General features: G+C 34.3%; 1 protein-coding gene across 2 annotated transcripts; it reads left to right on the plus strand.

Annotated features, from left to right (window-relative positions):
* The first annotated feature begins 672 nt into the window (after positions 1-672).
* Positions 673-20,160, plus strand: Trmt112 (tRNA methyltransferase subunit 11-2). 2 transcript variants are annotated; one of them, XM_089102643.1, is made up of 3 exons: positions 673-790; positions 11,241-11,435; positions 19,994-20,160. In XM_089102643.1, the coding sequence occupies exons 1-3, from the start codon at positions 713-715 to the stop codon at positions 20,093-20,095; spliced, it is 375 nt and encodes a 124-aa protein (XP_088958769.1). In that variant the 5' UTR covers positions 673-712; the 3' UTR covers positions 20,096-20,160. The 2 variants fall into 2 exon arrangements, with proteins under 2 accessions (XP_088958769.1, XP_088958768.1); XM_089102642.1 differs by lacking the exon at positions 19,994-20,160 and adding an exon at positions 16,356-16,666.
* Positions 20,161-22,145: the final 1,985 nt, after the last annotated feature.

A 22,145-nucleotide genomic window follows, 5' to 3' on the forward strand; every position in this document is an offset into this window, starting at 1 on the left:
AGTAATATCCAATGCCATAGAGATGTTACCTTACTGAAATCTGAATTGAAACTATGTGGCACAATTTATTATTTATTCTTTTTTTTTTTCTGACCAAGGCAATTCGTATAGAAGGAGTTGTCATAGAAACTTCGAAAGGAGCTCATTCAATTAGAAATTGAAAATTCTAGTGCTGTCTTTATTAGTTGAAAGTGATTGGAGGGTAACGCGGCTTGTCTGGTGTTCTGGAACGTCGTTTGACTCCTAGATGGAACCTTATGAAATGCGCAAGAAGTACTTTGATCGGCAAAAAGCTGTCAAATGAACTGAAAATCTTATCTCACATACCGACCATACTTGTCAAGACGAATTGTCGTTGGAAGATGAGCCTTAAGCTCCCATAAGTAGTTTTTTTTTATATGTTTTTATGAGTTTTGTCCTTTCCCACTAATGTGTTCTGTATGAATGTATTAGATAATTTTTTTCGTTCTCATTATATTTTATGTTAAATGGCCGCTTTGAAAGAGGTTTACAAATCATCTTTGGTCAATTACTCAAGTCGTTAAAAAAGTAGTTTCTGATAGTTCAAGATGGACATATTATGGACATGTTATCGACAAAAATGGACATAGTTTGACTATAAATGACACATTTTTGGATGCTCAAAGGACATATTCATGGGCCGAATAGTTAGAAACCCTGCCTGTAACTACCGGAAGAAAGAGAACAAAAAATGAAGATATTGACTCACAATTTCTTAACCTCTAAGTGCATTAAAGGAGTGACTACTGGGTATCCTTTGAAGATTATTGTAGGTCATCTCTTATAGCACTTGATGTTGGGGTAAAATTCTAGTTTATCTTCTTTTTGCTATCTTGGAAAGAGTATAGGCTAAGAAAATTTAACTCTCAGTAATTAATCCAGGGCCAAAAACATACTCTGGGAACCTGTTGCCAAGCTTCAATATTAACCTTGTTGTGATTTCTAAGTGTTAGAAGTTTTCCCACTTGACAGGTCCTATACTTATTGGAATTTTGACAAAACAACAATTAGGCCTACCTTAATTTTCATTTATCAGTTTCTTTTTCTCTGATTTTTAGTTCTGAAACTATAGTTCCTGTTGTTTGAGTAGAATTTTAAGCCATATCAATGGGTTTTGGTATAAGCCTAGGGTTATACCAGAACATAAAGAAACATGTTAAGTAAACAATTCTTATTTCATTCTATATGGAATAATCCTAGTTAACATATTTTGCAGGGAGAACTTTTATATTGACTATTTTCTTGTATTTCCAGTTTTTTATCATATTTATAAATATTTGTGTCTTGAAAATCAATTATAAACTAACACCCAACTGCCATCTAACCTAACTTAATTTATTGGTATTTGTCTATTAATAAGTTTTTGTGAAAAATAATTAGAAGATACTGATGGTGTTTAATTACATATATAGATTATTTGAAAATAGAAAAATGCAGTTGAATCCATGTTTATTTTTCATAGGCTAGTTTTGTTTAAAAAATTGTACAACAGTGAAAGAAATGAAGATAAAGGTTTATCCCCTGCAAAATATGTTAACTTGATTATTCTTCATATTATGAATTAAGAATTGTTTTCTTAACATGCTTCCTTATACCCTGACAAAACCATAAGCTTGTTTTTGTTCTTCTTCTAAATTTAGGAAATATATTTACAGCTCTTTGAAACCTCATAAATTGGGATTGAGCAAAGCTGTGAAGCTGAAAGCAGTTTTTTTGTACTTCATATAAGCAGAACATCTGTTTATCAAGGTTTCACTTTCATGACATAAATATGTTTAAAGGTCATCAAAAGTCACTGCCCTCTAGAGAGAGACAGAGTAGAGCTAGGCACTTCAAAATACCTTCCTTGGACATACTTTAGCCAGTAGTTTTGTTCTGAAAGTTTCATTTTGCAGCATTTGTGTGATATACCCCCTACAGCTCAAGAAGTGAAGTTAGGTTAATCCTAATAAAATATACCTAAGTATAAAAAATATAATACTTTAGAAGCAAATTTGGGTTATATATTTGCACACTAGAGGGTTGGGGGGTAAAGTACAGTGGGTCTGCATGCCTAATGTGTTAGCTTCAATTATCCTGATGTTATGAAGTAAGAATTGTTTTTTGACTTCACACTGTCCAAATACTTTACCCTACTCCCTCCTAATGTGCAAATATATAGCCCAAATTATATATTTTTCATCTATTCTGTCACTTCTCTTTGTCTTTTTCATGCTAAGTTGAAAGAAACTAGGAAAAGAAACCAGTTTACAGTGTGTCAATGCATGAACAACTTGAGCAGTAGAGGGTATATTATACAAGTACCCATTTTGCTAACCTAACCCCTTTCTGAGATAGCAAAAAGTAGCTAAACTAGAATTTTTCATTGCTTTTCAAATGACTGCCAAAAGTAGAACAGACAAGATTATATTTTGAATTAACAACAACAAATTGGGTTATCTCTCACTGGCCTGTAGGAGGTGATTGGACCTGCTCCCAGGTAGTAGAAAAAGTTGTCAACAATATACTAGAGGGTAAACACAGTACAAATTTAATCTCTGAAGAAGTTTATGAAATTGATTATATTCACAAAAATCAAGAGAATGACAGAACAATGTGTTTCTCAAAATTAGAGGGAGGGCAACTGTTTGTTTTTTAGTAAAAATTTCTCCCTTTATCCCCTTCAGGAATGGTAACTATTATCTTGATTAAGTTTCATGGTAAAATGCTATTGCAAAATCAAATTTACAGGAATAAATAAAAGAACTATAAAAATAACAGGAATAAAAAGTAGACATTAGGAATTGCTGTGATCTGAATCCCCTATGGAACAGAGTAGGGGTGTAGAGAAATGATACATGAGCCATATAGTACTGCAAAGGTATACCAAAGAAAACTGATCTGTCTATGAGATGCTTGAATTATGTAGACCCTATCTTAGTGTGACAAGATTTTTGAAGGCAGTAAATGTCAGCTGGGGCAGCAGTTGCCCCCCCCCTTGCCTGATAGCAAATTACACCCCTGCAGCAGAAATACTGACTTCACCTAGAACAACAAGGAAAATTCTTTTTGATGGAAAACACTGATAAGGACACCTTCAAAAAGTAATTTTTATGCTTGCATGCTATTTATAAGTTTGACTTTGATAATGACATTAAGGTATAAACTTCTATACAGCATTAGGGTCACTTTGCAGGACCTGGCTATTATCATTGATCATTTTTGCCCAGATTGATTTGTTAACTTGGGGTATTTGCAACCTATCTTGGGTCTTGGCCATTCTTTATTTTCTGTATAAAAAAATTGATTAATTGTTCAATTACTTAGTAAAAACCAAGTTTAATTTGTTCTACTCTAAGATGATGGTAACCTTAATCATCTTTCAACTCAATTTCTTTAACAAGGATCAAATTTAGTGGCATAAGCTACTACTCTTAGGCATAAGATAATGAAAGCCTTTTCTGTGAGCAATGGATGGTCCAGATTCATTGTATTCTTGTTTAGAAATCCACATCTGTTGGAAAGTTAAGAGCAAAGCTAGGATAGATCCACCAATCCATATAGAGTATTTACACTCGGGTGGGGCAATAATTTTTATCTTGATGATGGATGATGCAAGGGCAGAGATTTCCTTCTGCATTCCATTAGCAATGACAGGGTACATGGTGGTACCATAAGAAAAAACGGTATTGGTGTAGAGATCCTTTCTGATATTGACATCACATTTCTTAATACTATTGTTGGTAGTTTCATGAATGCTGCAATATTCTATACTGTGCAAGGGGGGCTAGAATAAGGCATCTGGGCATTTAAATCTTTCATTACCAATAGTAATACATGACCATCAGGCAGTTTATGGCTGTTTTCAAGAGATATTGAGCTGGTGGCAGTTGTCATCTCCTGATCAAAGACCAAAGCAACTTAGTAAAGTTTTTCTTTGACATCACAAATGATTCCTCCTTGATATCCTTTCTTGGTTGAATTCTCATCAAAAATTAGTCAAATTTCACCCAGCAAGATCCAATCTCAAAATTGCGTGTGGAAGGGCATAACTTTTGTTGTTGGGTAGAGTTTGTGATACACTATCACCATAGTCAAGAACAATACCAGTGGTTTTGCCAGATGTGGAGAGGGAAAGGATGGCAACCTAAATGGTAGGGGTATTAAAAGTTTCAAACATCATCTGAATTTTTTTTTTTTTTTTTTTTTTTTTTTTTTTTTTTTTAGTTGGCTTTTGGGTTAAGAGAAGCTTCCGTGAGTAAAACTGGGTGTTCTTCTGGGGCAACACAAAGTTCATTGTAGAAGGTATGATGCCAGATTTTCTCCAGATTGTCCCTAGCTTCTTCAATCCCATGTTCAGCAGGGTAATTGAGACCCAAAACTCCCTTTTTGTTTGAGCATCATCACCTACATAAGTATCCTAGCTTTGATCATTAGCCCCTATTTCTTGGATGTCCAGTCACAACAGGATGTACTGTTTTTGGGGTATCATTTCCAGAAAATCCAGGTTTACAAATACCTGATGGATTATCTATAACAATTGCAGCTATATCTTCTTTAATTTTTTTCTTATTTTTCAGCATAATAATGTCCTCAAATTTCAACCCGATTGTTAAATTTGAATCTTTATACTTTCAATGTTAGCCTACTAATAGTTTTACATCAAAAAGAACTGGAACCAATAGACTGTATTACTCAAATATTTGTATTTATAATTTTTTTTTTTATTTGGAAAATTCTTAGAAAATAGAAATATTTCTTAGAGAAATATAGTTCAGAAATGTATATTTAGAAAATTGTATTTTGTTTTAAAACTTACTTAATTTTTTTAGATAGATAGATATATAGGCCTAAAAAAAAAATCAGCTCTATTTTCATATCTTTCATTTTTCTAAGTTTCTTCCATTGACATGATCCAGAATAGAGAATTTTCCCATAGGTTTTATAGTAATTCTTTTTTCCTTATTTTCCCTTTTCCTTTATCTTACCTTTTCTCTTCTTTTTTGATTACTATTCCTTATGAAAGTATTATTGACCATAACTTAGACAATTCTCCCCTTGAATTGCATGACAAGACAGATTTTTTCAGATAATCACTCACAGGAAAAAGCTTATGTTTTGTTTTAGATTAGAATGGTAATTGATGTACCACAGGGAATCATGCACCCCAATCAGTCAGAAATGATTTATTTTAAAACTTCAATTACCATGGGTTATAGTTTGTTCTTTAATACATTTGTGTTATATTAGCTTGTCAAAAGATAAGTTTGTGTTGCACCATCACTGTAACCATGATCATCATCTTTTATATGAAAAAGAAGTCTTTTCATCAAGAATTGATTTGATTTTAAATGTTTTTTGTTCATTACAAAAGCAAGTAGATATAGTCATTTGCTTTAAAATCGTGGTTGTAGCTTCAACCACAATGGGATAGAATTTGCTGAAACCACAATGGGATAGAGTGTGTTCTTTCCTATAACTATATATAAATGTACTTGTGTTCAGTTCCATATGTAAACTTGAGTTGCATGACTAGACAGATCTTTTGAAAAAGATAACTACATGTAGGAAAAAGCCTATGACTTAAATGAAATGGAAAAAAGAGTAGGCTACATGGCAACCACTACCCCATCAGTTACATGCCATTGGTCAAATTCACAACGTAAACAGCAGATTTATGTCCTGGAAGAATCAGCACTGTCCAAAATGCCATCTGTAATTCAAATGCTCTTTGCACATATTCTTGCTTTCAGAAATGCAGAAGGTCTTTGAAAAGATTCAAAAATCAGTTGGCAGAGGATTTTATTTGGCAAGTGCAACAAATTAATATATCTAAAGATACTACACTGAAGCATACTTATCATATTATTGCACCCTAGTAAAAATTTATAAATTTCAGTAATTTAGCTGCTACTGGAGACAGTATCTATTGGCTTCTGTATGCAAAAAAGCTCCAAACTTTAGATAATAGTTTATAGGCTGTGAATGGTCCTGAATATGTTGGGAAAAATGTTTTTTTTTCATAGATGAACCAGGTGGTACCAGTAAAAAATTTGTTTATAAAACCTTGTATCACATTCTGTGTGGCGAAAATCACAAAGTAAAATATATGGAGTATACAGGAATAGCATCAACTATATTGTCATTTGGACTAACAACACCCAAGACCTTTGGCTTGAAAGTTTAGCTTTCTTTAGATTCAATTTCCAGCCTGAGACCTGGTTCAAACCAAGCTTTAGAATCAACTCACATGGAAGTTTTTCTATTTGACAAAGCACCAATGTTACCCAAGTATGGCTTACAAAATATAGATCAGTTGTTGCAGTCCATTGCAAATCCAAATTTGCCAGTTGGAGGGAAAATTATAGTTGCTGGAGGCAATATCCAACAGTGTTGACCAGTTCAACTCCAAAGCAACTGCAGTTAAACACTTGAAGGGTCAATAAAAAAGTCATCTTTGGAAGTATTTCAAACATGTATCCTTAGAAAAAAAATATGCAAATCGATCCTGAACAGGAAGCATTTGTAAAATACATCCTGAACCTGGGATATGGAAATCTTCCCAAAAATGACTTCAATGAAATAGAATGTCTGTCAAATCAAGAGGATCGCGTTATTTTAACGTTGCTTGGCAAAGAAGCTAGTAAAATAAATGGGAAAATTGTTGATCACCTCCCAGAAAAATACAAATCTTATAAAAGTTATGATTCTGTAAAAGGCAAAGAGGAAGAAGGAATTGAATTCACTCCATAATTCCTTAATTCAATTGATACTGCAGACTTGCCAACCCCTGAGAAAAATACAATAGTTACGATTTTTCATAAATTACATATTTCAGAAGGGATTTGAAATGGAATCTGCTGCATTGTTACTGAATTATGTAACAACATAATTAGGGAAACATAATTACTGGGGAAACATCAGGAGTTTCACATTTCCAGAGTTACGCTTGACTACAGCAAAGGTTAACTTGGATGTACTCTTCAACAACCTCAATTTTCACCTCGACCTGCATTTCCATGACCAAACACAAGTCGCAAGGCCAAACTTCGGAATTTGTTGGCGTCAACCTCCGTACTCCAGCTTTTAATCATGATATGCAGTACATGGCATTTTGTCATGTTGAAAGACAATGTAGTTTAAAAGTTCTGCTACCACCTGAAAATGATTGACAAACATATAATGCTGTATGGAAGGAAGCATTGACAACTGCCAATAAAAATTTTTTACTGTTTTAATTTCATGCCTTTTTTAGATTAATTTAATGAGCAATAATTATGTGTATATGTGTTTTTAGATTTTTCCTCAAATTCTGTTAGGTACTTCTTTTTTTAAAACTGGCATATTACATTTTTGGGCACAAGAACGATCTAAATAGGTGACAACTTTAAAGAAGAATTTGTATTTTCCCAGGATGGTTGTATTGAACCTATGGTGAAGCCATGACATTAAGAAAAAGCTCACATTGTCTGTGGTTAGAAGACAAGCAACAATGAGAATCAATATATATATAAGCCAGTCGCGTAGCCGTTATATATATTATATATATATATATATATATATATATATATATATATATATATATATATATATATATATATATATATATATATATATATATATATATATATATATATATATATATATATATATATATATATATATATATATATATATATATATATATATATATATATATATATATATATATATATATATATATATATATATATATATATATATATATATATATATATTTATATATATATATATATATATATATACTACTAGGGCTGCAAATTGTTCAGAATAATTTTTTAAAATTGTATAACATTGTTTAGCTAACCTCAGGAAGGCTGAAAAATTATATATAAAATTGTATTATAATTGCTAATAAATATAAGGCATCTTGATTATTAAGTGAATCATCATTACTGCTCACATTAAAAAGAAAAAATTGAAAGAAGTTCTTTCAATTTACAGTACTATTCTTGTTTTTTGTATGTTTTTACTGATTATTGTTCATATCTCCATCTACTTTTTTTTCACAAGTTACCCTTTTTTCCATCTTCTTCTTTTTCTTTTTTAGAAGTGTTTATTTTGAATTTTTTTGTTGGTTATTTCTTGTCTTTGAGGAGGCAAATCAAGCTGTCTGATTTGTTGCAAGTTGGTTTGTAAAAATTGCCCTATGTTAATTCAAACAAAATTTGAAGTTCACAACGCATTTTAGATTCTACTGATTTGTAATAAAACATTACAAAATCTTTTAGTTTATTTCATTCATTTGTAACTTCTAGTGATTGTACAAGTCTTATCCATTTGAAAAACTTTGTTTTTTTTTTAAATAGAATCTAATAAAGAATCATTATGTCACATATAGTCACAGATAGTCACTTGTAAAGTTACTATCATTTTCTATGCTAAGACTGTTTGATTGCGTAGTTGGAACTGGAACAGCTCCCTTCCAGTTAGCTGAGAGGTTTTGATGTGGTTTGTAACCAGAATATAAACCAATATTTGAAGAAGTAAAATTGAGGAGGCAGTATGGGTAGTAATCTTGATGGATCCTGATATGTAGCTTGTTAAAATTTCGGTGTAGCTAATGACAGGTGTAAAATATGATGAAAAATACAAGAAATTGTATCCCTTACAACTAATTCAAAATGATTAAACAGGAAATGAAATAAATTAGTATTCTGAAAATCTCGTTTCGAGCGGTTTGTAGATATGAACTGTTGGTAAGGAGTGACCCAGCCCAATTGTAATCAAAACTCTAAAATACAGAATTTTGATAAAAATTAATACATCAAAAAATTGTTTTTTTTATGCTGATTCTGCATATTTAAATTCATTAAATTTAATATTACCCATCAAAAGCTACAAGCCTAAGAAAGTTTACCTGATTTTCCAAGGGGGAGGGCACGAGCAAAAAGTCAAACGAGCTTAATGAAAATCACAAGCTAATAAAAGATTCTGCATATCAGAGAACCTTACTGTAGAGGTTTAAAGCTCTAGTCTAAAAAAAAAAATTTTTTTGCTAGAAGAAAGATCACAGACGTGTGCTTTTTTTTCTCAGAGGTGATTGTATCCAACCATTGGTCATAGAAGATTGTGAGAGGGCTCATTTGAATAGAAATTAAAAGGTTTACTGCCTTTTTTAAGGACCAAAAAGATCGGAGGGCAACTAGCCCCCTCCCATGCCCTTTTCCCCCCAAAGTCATCCCATTAAAATTTTGAGATGGCCATTTTGTTCAGCATATTTGAAAGGTCCAATAACTATGCTTCAGCTCCTGGGGGAAGGGCTGTAAATTATGAAATTCGCCCGTTGTTTACATATAGTATTTGTCATTGGGAAGTATGCAGACATTTTTTGGGAGGGGGGTGATCATATACAAGGTGAATTTTCCATGGGGAAAGAAGTTTCTGGCGGTGAATTTTCATGGGGAAGGTTTTACACAGGGAGGATTTGTCAGAATTTCTATATAAATTCTTTTATTTGTCTTTCTTTCTCTTTGACTTCTCAGTTGTACATGTGGAGAGATTGTGGGAAATTTTCAGCGTGGTTGTAATTCTTTTGAATATTTTTCCAGGGGGATTTTTCGTAGGACAATTTTTCCGTCTGGAGATTTTCTGCCGGAGAAAATCTCTACTGGAGGGGGGATGCTGATTTCCTGTCATAATTTAAAACACGATCAGAAAATAAATAAAAAATTCTCAGCTGAAAATAAGGAGCAGCATCAAAATCTAAAACGAACAGAAATTATTACATGTATGAGCAGGGCTGTCCCCTCATCAATACCTCGATTTTTACTCTAAAGTTTTACTTCTTGTCTCAATTGCTTAAAAAATACTCCTGAACCATGAGGGTTGTTTCATTGGAATAAGCAGTTTTTTAAAGTATTAAAAACCTATTGGGCAAAGAGCAAGGGATTGAGGAGAGTTCAGCTCTTCACATATGGCATAATCTCTATTCGTTTTAAGTTATCATGTTATAAAAAAGAAAAACGAGCAAAAATGGGGTTTTTATAGGCCAAATGACGATACTGAAAAAACAAAGCGAATATTTCGAGAGGACAAACGCCTCTCTTCTTCAGCGCGAAACGAAACGAGTTGCTCGCTAGTATCCGTCGATGGCAGTTCATGTTTTTTTGGATTTTGTGCAAATCGCGGATATTGGCGAATAACTCGCTTTTATGGTTGTTAGGTAGTTAGTTTTAATTCTTTTAATTTTTGGCTTTTATTGATACATCGTTTCGTTTCGCGCTGAAGAAGAGAGGCGTTTGTCCTCTCGAAATATTCGCTTTGTTTTTTCAGTGTCGTCATTTGGCCTATAAAAACCCCATTTTGACTCGTTTTTCTTTCTTTATGTGATGTCAGGCCAATGTGGTTTAAGAAATTATCTTAGTTATCATGTTGCTCCTTACTTTTAATTAAAAAAAAACTTGTTTTTCCTTATTTAATGTTTAAGGAAGTGAGTTCATCCCAACAACACTTGAGTTATTACAAGTATTCTTTTTCCACTAGGGTGGAAAAAGAGCGTACGTAGCTGTGTCCTAAGTGTCCTTGATGCTTCTACGCGATATGATTAGTAATAGCAGTAGTCTAAAGGGTAGTAGCTTGGGAAAGTATCTCTAAATACAATATAATTTGAATGTGCATTCATTTAAAATAGGTAAATGGAACTTTGTTGTTAATATTTTTTCAAAATATCATAATAGTGGTAACAGTTTTCCTGGTGGCCTAGTTTGTAGATGATTGAGGGCCAAGGTAGGTTGAGTATTTCTCGTTTGGTGATGATTTTTGGAGCACCCTTTCGTAGTACCATAATGCTCTTTTCTGGGAGTTAGCTTTTAAATAGAGCATATCATAAATTGCTGCTAGGAGCAATAAGGATATGATTTTCAAATGTTTTACAATGGTGCATGATCTGAAAGAATCAAAGACTTTCAGGCTTTCTGATCATGTTACCATCTGACATTAGTCTGTTCCATGGAGATTCTGACCATGAAAGTATTTAGACTACCTCCTGGTATTCCATCGTTTTTTTTTGTTGTGTATTCCAGAAAATATATGGTGCAAATTAAGGAATATACCAATGTACTCTTGCATTAAGCTGATATTCTGTTCATTTTCTAAATTAAGAATCAATTTTTAAATCATATTTAGAATTTGACTGATTTTAAGCAAAGCCCAAAATTTTTTTTTTTGAATATTATATTTATAAAACGTTCATATTTCAGGCTAAAGATACAAAAGTTTCAGAAGTAGAATTTAACCCCGAGTTTATTGCGAGAATGATTCCTAAGCTTGAATGGTCGGCTGTTTGTCAGGCTGCTGAAGACCTTGGTATTGGTTTAGATTTACCCCGTGAAGTTATATCAGACTATGAAACAAATGATAATTTTTTGAGGAAAGCCCATCACGTGCTCATGGAGGTATGTAAACAAGAATTTTTTCAAACGACACTAGTTTGTCCTTTTTTTTATGCTGTTGATTTTGGTTTATTAAAAGAAAGTGGTAAGGGTCTAACTTCTGTATTGTTTACAGAAAGTGTAAGCCCTTATAAGTGCAGACCCTTATACTGCATAATGTTTAAAAAAAAAAAATTTCCAAAAAGTTACATAATTCCATCAACATAAACATTAGGGTGGTCCTTATGTATGTATCAAAAAAATATTTTTTGTTTTTTCTGCCTCACACCATCCTAAACTATTCTTCTATGATAGAAAAAAAAGTGTCATATATTTTTAGGATAACTTCATGTTTGTGGTATGCTCAAGGCACCCGAATTTTGATTATACTCGAATGTTATAGAAATCGGGTGTATATAAAGAAAATCATTGGTTCAGGGCATATATTTATTAGTTAATTGTGTATTTATTGTGAATTCTAACACAAAACAGGTGTTATGTGTTATATAAAGAGATAACTAAAGGGATTCAGGGTAATATATTAATAATCAATTAGGTGTCTGTGCATTTTCTTGCAAATCTAGCAGATATATTCGTGTAAAACTACAGAAGTTTATGTCACTATTTAAAATTAACTTCAACTTTTACTTACTGAATCAATCAATGGTTTATTATTACATTTGATTAAATATTCTTGCAGCAGACATCTTTAGTATTGTTTAGTTTTTATTTTCTCAGATAAAGATTGATTATAAATACATAGGATACCAAGCTGATAAGACAATATCAGGTGAATTACTGAATATATCAATTTACATTTAATGTTTGTTGTTATAACTGAAATTTTGTCATTTATCAGATATAGTAAATTCATATTTGAAATTGACTTGTTATTAATTTGCTATTAGAACAATACTATTTTTGATTCAATGTTGTCTGCTATGTAATTTTATGACAGATTGGACAATTGTTAAAGTACACATAAAATGTTTTGTTTTACAGTCGGTCATGGCGATTTCCACATCCAAACGCAGTAAACAGGAAGTGTACCTGCTTGGTTCAGCTTTGGAAGATCTATATGGTTCAAAATTGCCATCGATTGGTGATGTTCTCAGGCTCTATGCCACAAAGCTGAAAGTAGGCAAGACTAAACATGAGGCAGCAGTATCAGTAATTAAGGACGTTCAAATGTTCTGGGAGAAAGCCAGAATACCCATGCGCTGGAGTGATCATGCAGTTGCCCAACTTGAAGTTTTTGTGCAGAGATGGGAAGGGTTGAAGAAAAACAAAGCAAGAAGGACAGCACCTCAGATAGCCAATGAGGAAGAATTCAAGGAAGCTTTCAATGATCTCTTTGACGTAGCTCACCAGGAAGCGTTACAGCTCATCAAAATTGAGGAAGACAAGCAATTCTTGTTGGCCCAGCGGGAAAAAGGAAGGCAAGGGGTTATGGCAGGGGTTGACATGTCACTTACAAAAAAGGAGAAAGTACAGGAAAATAAACAAAAAAGCCAGTTTCACTTGAAGACGAAACAGCAACTTGACATAGCAAATCTGGATCAAACTGTGTTCTTGGAGTCTTCTGATTCGTCTTCTAGTAATGATGATGCAGACATGAAAGTATTACAAAGAATCGGCAGTGAAGCCACCAAACAACCATGTACACCAAAACGAAAACGTGGAAGAACTAACATTTTAACTCCTGCACTCCGGTCATCCCTAGACCACACAAAAGACAAGTAACAGGCAAGCAGTTCAGATCATTGCCTCAATAATTCAAGCGAAAGGTCACAATGTTCAGGATTTCAATATCAACAGATCATCTATAAGACATTACCTTCAAAAGCATCGTGTCACATTTCCATCTCAGTTGAACTCTGATTTCAATCCCTAGTAGGCAATGGTTCTTCACTGGGATGGAAAGCTTATGGAAGACTTCACTGGAGATGAAAAGTTGAACGACTACCAATAATTGTTTCTGGATCTGGCACAGAACAACTGCTTTGTATCCCAAAGCTGGCTTCAGGTACTCGTAAAGTCATGGCAAATGCAATGATGGACACAGTGTCTGACTGGGGCATTGTAGACAGCATCAAGGCTCTCAGCTTTGATACAACATCAAGCAACACCAGCTGAATGAATGGTGCCTGTACTCTGTTTGAACAGCATCTTGGTAGAAGTGTTCTGCATCTTGCATGCAGACATCACATCCATGAATTAATGCTGGAAGAGGCATTCAGCATCACAATGGGACCTTCAAGTGGCCCAGACATCCAGCTGTTCAAATGGTTCAAAGCCTTTTGACCATACATTGTATATGCTGATTACAAGCCTGGTGTTGAGGTTCCGGTCATTGCTGCAGCTCTGGTTGATGCCCTGGATGATATGAAGACCTTTCTGACTGATCAGCTGGGTATTTGTAACCAACGTGAAGACTACTGTGAGCTTGTCAAGCTTTCCCTGCTGTTCATTGGTGGCCTTCCGGTTTGTGGTATGATGTTCAGGAAACCAGAAACCCTTCATCGTGCTTGTTTTATGGCACAACTGATTTATGCATTGAAAATATACATGTTCAGAGATTCCTTCAAGCTGACAGATCGTGAAATCACTGGTCTGGGCAACTTCTGTGCTTTTGGTGTAGGAAGTTATGTTAAATCATGGTTCCTTTCTCCTTTGCCAACAACAGCACCAGCCAATGATTTAATGCTTCTGAAGAGTCTCCTCACTTGTTGATCGCCAGCAGAAACTGGTGCACTGAAGAAACTGTATTGGCAGCTGTGGTATCTTAGCGAAGAACTGATAGGATTGGCATTTTTTGACAGGGGTGTTGATGCAACTGAAAAAAGAGCAATGGTCGAAGCACTCTGCCATGAAGGAACGGAGGGCCCACCGAAGCGCATCACTGTGAACAAAACTACAGTCACCAACAAGAATCTACAGGACTTTGTTACACACAATACAAGGAACTTCTTCCATATCCTTTCCATTCCAGATAGTTTCTTGTCTACAGATCCTGAGACCTGGGTGGATAATGAATCCTATGTGAAGGCTGAAGCAATCGTCAGAGAACTACGAGTAGTGAATGACACAGCCGAACGTGGAGTTGTCCTTATGCAGGACAACAATTTGCTGCTAACAAAAAATGAAGACCAGATGCAATTTGCTCTGCAAGTAGTTAAAGAGCATCGCAAACGCTTTCCTGATTCTAACAAGTCAACAATCCTTCAAGGGCTAGCCACAACCTCTGACAGCCCAGGCCCAGCATGACTTTGTAGTGTGTAATTTTTTATCAATTACCAAAAGATACATTTGATATTTGCTATGCCAGTGACATATTTTAACCAGTAATCATGATTGTTTTAACAAACTAAAGATTGGATGAGTTTAGTATTGATTATATCTAATGTGTCCTTATTAAATTTTTTTTGCTGAATGAATTTCCTAAGTGCATCCGAAATTACGTTAAACATTGTCCAAGCAGAAGTATAGCGATTGTATGCTCAACTTCACTTGAATTGAGCATACCCTAAATATTGACCAATTTGGAAAGTTTTTTGCCCATATTGTTAACTTTTGATGTAGACAAAAATGGCAGCGTGGGAGGTTTATAATTCTGAGGTGAAAAAATAAGGACCACCCTAATAAACATGTGTTTTAATTAAATAATTTTTAAAGGCGTATTATAGTATGGCAAACATAATTTTTACCCGGTGCTAAAACGGATGGTTATGCTTAACATTGATCCAGAATGTACAATGTGCATGTTGAAGTTGAGTTTTATTGCCAAGTCAAAAATTATCTGAAGTTGTTTTGCCAAGCCTTGTTTCTTCGAGCCGTGTTTACGCTTTCAAATGTAAGGTTCTGTTTAAAGGCGCAAGCAGAGGTTCTGTTTAAAGATGCAAGCAGGGAAGCCCCAGTTTCAAATTAAGTTTTGAAAGAATTCTAAATGTGCTCAAGGTGTAACGGTTCTCCTTGCCCCATTGCTGAAAAATATCTTCTTTTGAAAACAAATATAAAAATTTTCCTATTGAAAAAAAATGAGCTGCCATCAAATGTTGCTAATATTCATTTCCGTTCGTGAACACGGTTGAATTTGCAATTTACATTTTTTTACTTTCCGGACTGAGGCTGAGCAATAGTATCACATGTCCCTCCCGAGGTAAGCTTTAATAGCTCTATCATTCGTAAACTATTTGAACCTTTCCCTTTGCTTGTATCTTATTAGTAGTGTTGGGAAGTTGGCCTGTGGCAAGAAGTTTTGAAAAAAATCTAAACGTGCTCAAGGTGCAATCTTCTTTTGAAAACAAATAGAAAAATTTGCTTATTGGAAAAAAAATGTGCTGCCATCAAATGCTGCTAGTATTCATTTCCATTCATCATCACGGTTGAATTTGCGATATTCATTTTTTACTTTCCGGACTGAGACTGAGCAATAGTGTCACATGTTTCTCCCAAGGTAAACATTAATAGCTTTATCAATTGTAAATTATTTGAACCTTTCTCTTTGCATGTATCTTGTTAGTAGTGTTAGGAAATTGGCCTTTGGCAAGAAGAGGAACTATTGATCCGAGACAGGTAAATTTTTTTTCTCATCCTGAAAAATAATCCGGGAGCTGCTGTCTAAACACATGACCTTACTTTAGCTTTCTTGTACAAAGATTCGTTCTTGAGATATGCCACTTCAAGGATTTGAAGGAATTTACAACTTACAAGAAGCGCTACATATTGAAAAAAAAAAACGAAGTCGGATAACGACTCTGTTTAAAGGTAAGTTGGATCTTGGTTTGGTACAAAAAAAAATCTTAGCGCAAATGATAAGTGTTGATCTAGCAGAAATGTAGGCATGTTGCACCTTCTTTGAAGCGAAACCACGGAATGATTTATAATCTGTGTTACTGGAACAATTTTTAGCAGAAAAGTAGGCATGTTACAACTTTTTTTTAGGTGAAATCGCCCAAGGATTTTAGGTTTTACTCACTGGAGAAGTATACCAGGCCAGTTAGCCCTGGAAAAGCCACTGCCCCTACTATTGCCAGCTTTTTAGTGCAAAGGTAGATGTGTTTCATCTTGTTTGAATTGATATTATACAAGAATTTTTAGTTTACGCAGTTGAAAGACCAAAATGGGCCTTCACCTTTCCTTGCTAACTTTTTAGCAGGAAGTTAAGTATAGTACTCTTTTTTTTGGAATGAAATCACGCAAGGATTTTTGGTCTATTTGATTTGAGAAGCAAAGCGGGCCCTTGGTGCATGGAATAGTCCTCTTCCCTTCGCCCTTTTTTACCAACCAATCATTGCTAATGTAGGATTGCCCCCCCCCCCCAAAAAAAAAATATAATGTGATTTTTTGAATGTAAGAAAACCCTACAGAGGTAGAGGCAAACACAGAAATAGTCATTTAATTTGCATTACTTTCGATAAATCTATCATCAAAAGTTAGTGAACTAAGTAATAACCCTATACAATTGAAATGGAAGAAGCCATGGAATAAATTTTTGATTCTTCAATGCAATAAGAAACTAAAACCTTTCCCTGTGGCGAAAAATATTTACATGTTTTTCTTGTGTGATGTTAGAAAACTTGCACGATAAACACGTGAAACTCTAGTGACAAAGAAGAAATTTCCTTCGTACAGACTGAATTGAGGGCATTCAGTTGGTTGCGCTGCCTACCCTATGATTTGTTGGTGTAAATAGAGAGAAGTAGAAGATAAGCTGGGACCAAGCTAATGTACCACGTGCGTAATCTGTTGTTCACCAATGATATATTTAGGATAGTGTCTCCATGTCTTGACATATTACTTGTGCTGGCCTCAAAATTTCATTTTAATTCAGTATTCTTCTAAAGTTTTAGATTAATACCCATAGTGGCTTGTTAGATATTAGAAATCCTCTATTTTGTAACCTGAAGGCAAAAAGCGTCTATAGATTTAGATCAACATCTTCCTCACCAGTCCTTGAAAGCTCCCAACCAACACTAAACCATTTCTGAAATATTGCAAATGCTATTTCTTAACCTTTTTTTGATTTAGTTCAACATCCCCCACAACACACCCTTAAAGTTCCCAATCAATGCCCTAAGCCGTTCCTGAGATTTTGCAGATACCCCCTTTTGGTAACTTAGACGTGTATACTATTTTATATTTATCTGTAGCCTTTCTCCCAAGTCAGAATTAAGTGCCCATTACCCCCCCCCCCCCCATATTCCCTCGATGTTTCAAAATAGTTATCTTATCCATTTCTTACATATTAAAGATATCATATTTGGTAACCTGGATGTATATGGCGTATTTGGAATAGGTCGACGCCTCCCTCAACGTGCTTTTGAGGTTTCAAATTAATACACGTTGCTGTTCCTTATATATTGCCCAACCCGCTATTTCTATTATGGAATAAATGTTTTAACAAGTGCCAATTTGTACTATTTACGGTCCTTGCCCTAGGGCCTTTAGAGGTCATATGCATGAAGTTTCGTAATAGGATTTCATAGGATGGGGATTGATCTTTATACCACTACTGGTACTACTTGCAACTCACCAAAGCATCAAGCCGCTTGAGGCCAACATAGCTACTCACGCTCCTGTTCCATCCCTATCTATTCAAAGCCTCCATCTTTACATCCTCCCAGGAAGTTCCAATTTCAATGAAATCTGTTTTTTCAACTCTCCCACCCAATTCGAGGGCGACCTGGTTTTCCTTTGTCTTCGGACGATCTTTGGCAATATGTCATCCTTCATTTGCTGAACCTGTCCTAGCCATCTCAACCTTTCTATCATTATAGCCATAGGATGATAGGAAGCGGGATTGAACCATATTTTTCGTAAAGCTTACTGTTTGAAATTCAGTTAGTCAGATGGGTACTAAAATCCATAGACAACATCTCTGGAAAACATCTGACAAATCCTCCTCTGTCTTTCGGAGTGCCCACGCTTCAAGACCCTACTTGACCACCGTCATCATTGTAGCTTCCAATATTCTAACCTTTGTTCGCAGACTTATCTTAATATTCTTCAGATGGTTTTTAACTGTGAAATAATTACCTCGGCCTTGACTATTCTATTGTTCACACCTTTACTGTATTCATTGGTTTTATTAATAATATTACCTACATTAGTGAAGCTTCCACTTGATCGATCTTCTCATTACCCATCATCATCATCTCGTATTCCCTGTCTAAACGACTTAGTCTTCTTAACATTAATTTTTAAACTTATTCTTTCAATCTAAAATCGCAAAAGTGTCTAAAATCCATTTACGCTTAGGTCTTGGACGTTTTGATCATCAACATAATCTAATCTAAATCTAATACTTTCCGATTTGATTCCGTGCTCTCCCATAACCTTTGCTTTGCTGCTTAGGAAAAAGTCCATCAAAGTGGGTAATATAAATAGAGATATAATGCAACCCTGCTTAACTCCTGATTTGATAGGAAGCCAGCTACTAACCTCATTTCCTACCTCAACTGCAGCAATTTTATTCTCGTACAAAGCACTAATCACTTTAATGTATTAATATTGTATACCATACAAAGATAGGACCTTCGCTAAAGCTCTTCTTTCGGCTGAATCGAACGCTTGCTCATAATCTATAAAACTGAAGACTAATATATTAGTTTAAATATCTAAATTGATTGTATGTCTGTCTGTGCATCTGTGTGTGTCCTGTATGCATTACAACACTGTTCATCCGATTGCCAAGAAACGTTAAAGAGTTTTTAGTACACTCTTGCGAGGATTTTAGGTATATAGTTTACCCCCCCCCCCCTAAGACCCTTATAATACTTTTTGCGGTGACTGAATTTGACAATTATCAATACAATTACTAAACAGTCACTTCCTTTCACATTTTTCACATTTTCTAGATATTCAATCAACAGATTACTTATTTATGAATTCTATCATCTAACACACTTACTATTTTTCAAAAATTTCTTTTTCAATAAATTCTCTGAATTTGGTATTCAACAGCTTCTTTAATATTGTATTCGACTTAGTTTGGCAAATACTTTTCAAATTTAAAAATTATATATTTATTTTACATGCGGAGATAATCTTCAAGGAGTAATTTCTTTCGCAGGAGGGAATTTTCCTTGAGTTTGCTTTTCTTTTGAGATCGCAGCAACACACGACGGGTAGCCTAAGTTAGTAATTAGTAATATCAGGCTTTCTCACGAGATGGCTATGGAGTCTATATAATAAGGATTTCTCCCAATTTGCTGCCCATGCTAAGGAAAGCGTGGCAGTTAAACCGTGTAAGTTAATGAATAAGGAATCTAAATTTTCTTACGAGAAAAGTATTGAGAATATCTTCCAGAAAGACGCACGAAAAGCTTGCGAAAAATTATCTTAAATATTATTTAATTTCAATAATCGTAGAAAATTACTTTTGGAAACTCACAAAATTTTGATAATGCATTCTGTATCCGGTGGCTGTTGTAGTCTGGGACACACACAATGTAGAATAGGAAATGTCCAATATAAACTCATGGATATGAAATCTGTTATTAAAACACCTCAATTTTCTTTCATTTGTAAAAAAAATTATTAATATCTTGTTTTTTGTGTCTGAAAACCGTTTCTTCTAGGTCGAAGTCATTAATGGTGATCTTATTTGTCCTGAAACTGAGAGAAAGTTTCCTGTGTCTGATGGTGTTCCAAATATGCTTGTAAATGAAGATGAAGTGTAACATCATATATTTTTTTTTTAACTTATTGTAAATTAAGTTAATAGCTTTTACATTTTGAACACTAATTTTCTGTTAGATGTATCTTTGTAGGTTTGTTTTCTTCATTTGTTCCTTTAAGCCAAGACCGTACCCAGGGGGAGGGGTAGGGGGTTTGAACCCCCCCCCCTCCCCCCTCGCCGAAATGTTGTCCGACTCGTAAAAACCTAGCAAAAATGGATATAAACAAATTCTATATGGTTTTTTTTTAGTTTTTTTTTGTGTACAACCCCCTGAAAAAAATCCTTGCGTAAAACACCCCCCGAAAAAAAAATTCCTCGATATGGCCCTGCTTTAAGCATTGTCTTTTTAGTTCTCTCTGTTGTTCTTTATGGGTCACAGCAAGTGTGTTAAAGACTTGGCTGACGGGTCAGAAAGAACCCTCATAGTAATCAGACCCTTACTGTTACCTTGAGTGATTCTTTTATCTTTAAGATATCACCGTATGAAATACTTGAAACCTCTTTTGGGAAAAATGACCTTCTCTAGGCGTTTTCTGATTTTTTTTTTTTTTTTGCAATCAATTGAAAAATAAGCAGATGGACGCTTAAAATCTAGCGCGGAGAAGGGGGTTTATTATTTCAGTTTAAGAAAAACTTCTTTTTTTATAACTGGGGGGACTCTTTTTTGTATTCTCACTCCAAAATCTTGAGTTGTATCGTATTGTTGGAGCAGTACTATGATTTGTCCTGTTTTCACCTGCAAGATTGATTTTTGTTTATTGCAAGAAAACCCGTGTTGAACACGGAACTCAAAATGCTGATCTGCACAACCCGTATCGAATCCGTGTTGGATGTGCGTGGCCTGAAAACGGAGCTTATAATGTTACGTTTTCAACAGATGCTTATTATTTTTACCAGGAGCTAAAAGAATGTTTCTGCTTGTTATTGAGTTAGAGCCTACAATATTAGTTGAAAGGGTTCTCTAATCTATGTAAGAGGGCATTAACTAAGGTTGTTCCTCAAGGGTTTTGTTTCTTGGAAATGTGTCTCTCATTAAACTATCCTCTCAAAATACTGTAAAATCACTTCAGAGGACAACATTTTTTTCTTTTTTTTAGGGATTTTAGATTTTATTTAACACACAGAATAAATAAACATAAATATCCAAATAAAGCCAACCAAGATCTAAGTTGGAATCGAAGGCTACCGATTATCAAAGCAAATTAAATGATCCACCAAAAGACAGAAATAAAATAAACAAAGAATACAATAAACTAATATTACTACTTAGAGCAGGAGAGGGCCATAGGGACAGAGGAGCATACCCCGGCGTGATAAATTCACAATATTATGCTTCAAAACATAAATTATAGAACAAGAAGTCGCTCTCATCACAGGTAAATAATATATTCTGTTAACATTTTCTTTAAAAGAAATTGACTATTAAGATTTTTTAAACTTATTATCTGACTTAAGACTTTTTTCTGCAGAACAAATCTGGAAATCTAGCTTTTTCACAACTTTAATGAAGGGAGTCTATACGACTCCCCAAACGAGGCGAAGTAGAAGCGAGTAAGCGAGAGAGGGTGGCAATAATAGGTGAATCATAGAAATCATTCACTGAAGACTGAATATCATAAGGCCAAAGTGATAACTGCAAATCTTTTAATTGACTTAGGTTTTATATTTTAAGAAATAAGGAGAGAGTTTCTGTTTCTGAAAGACTTTGAAGTCTTGTAGGGCGATGAAAGAAAGTACCAAGAATTCTTATAACTTTATTTTGTATTACATTGAGAGTTTCAAACGAATCAAAATTTATTTAAATAAACTATACGATAATAGCTTAGCTTAATTCTATTTATAGTTGAGAAAGAATTTTATTAATTGAAAACAAAAAAATGTACTATATTCTATATAAACAACCTAAATTTTGGGCTAGTTTTATACGCAGATGATCAGAATGACTACGGAAAGACAGAAACTCATCTAGAATAATTCCCGAATATATCTTAAACCTTCTCATTCTACTTCCAGAAATAACTAGCCCATCAACTTTAACAGTTCCTTGTTTG

Source organism: Artemia sp. Qi Xiang Cuo, chromosome 16 (genome assembly GCF_049724085.1).
Source record: "Artemia sp. Qi Xiang Cuo chromosome 16, ASM4972408v1, whole genome shotgun sequence".
Lineage (NCBI taxonomy): Eukaryota > Metazoa > Arthropoda > Branchiopoda > Anostraca > Artemiidae > Artemia > Artemia sp. Qi Xiang Cuo.

What these genes read in the sequence shown, in the direction of transcription:
- Trmt112 (XM_089102642.1), top strand. Translation starts at nt 713, where the DNA reads ATGAAGATATTGACTCACAATTTCTTAACCTCTAAGTGCATTAAAGGA. An exon ending in GGTATCCTTTGAAGATTATT is followed by an intron (nt 791 to 11,240) that starts GTAGGTCATCTC and finishes TTCATATTTCAG; the next exon opens with GCTAAAGATACAAAAGTTTC. An exon ending in CCCATCACGTGCTCATGGAG is followed by an intron (nt 11,436 to 16,355) that starts GTATGTAAACAA and finishes ACTTTTTTTTAG; the next exon opens with GTGAAATCGCCCAAGGATTT.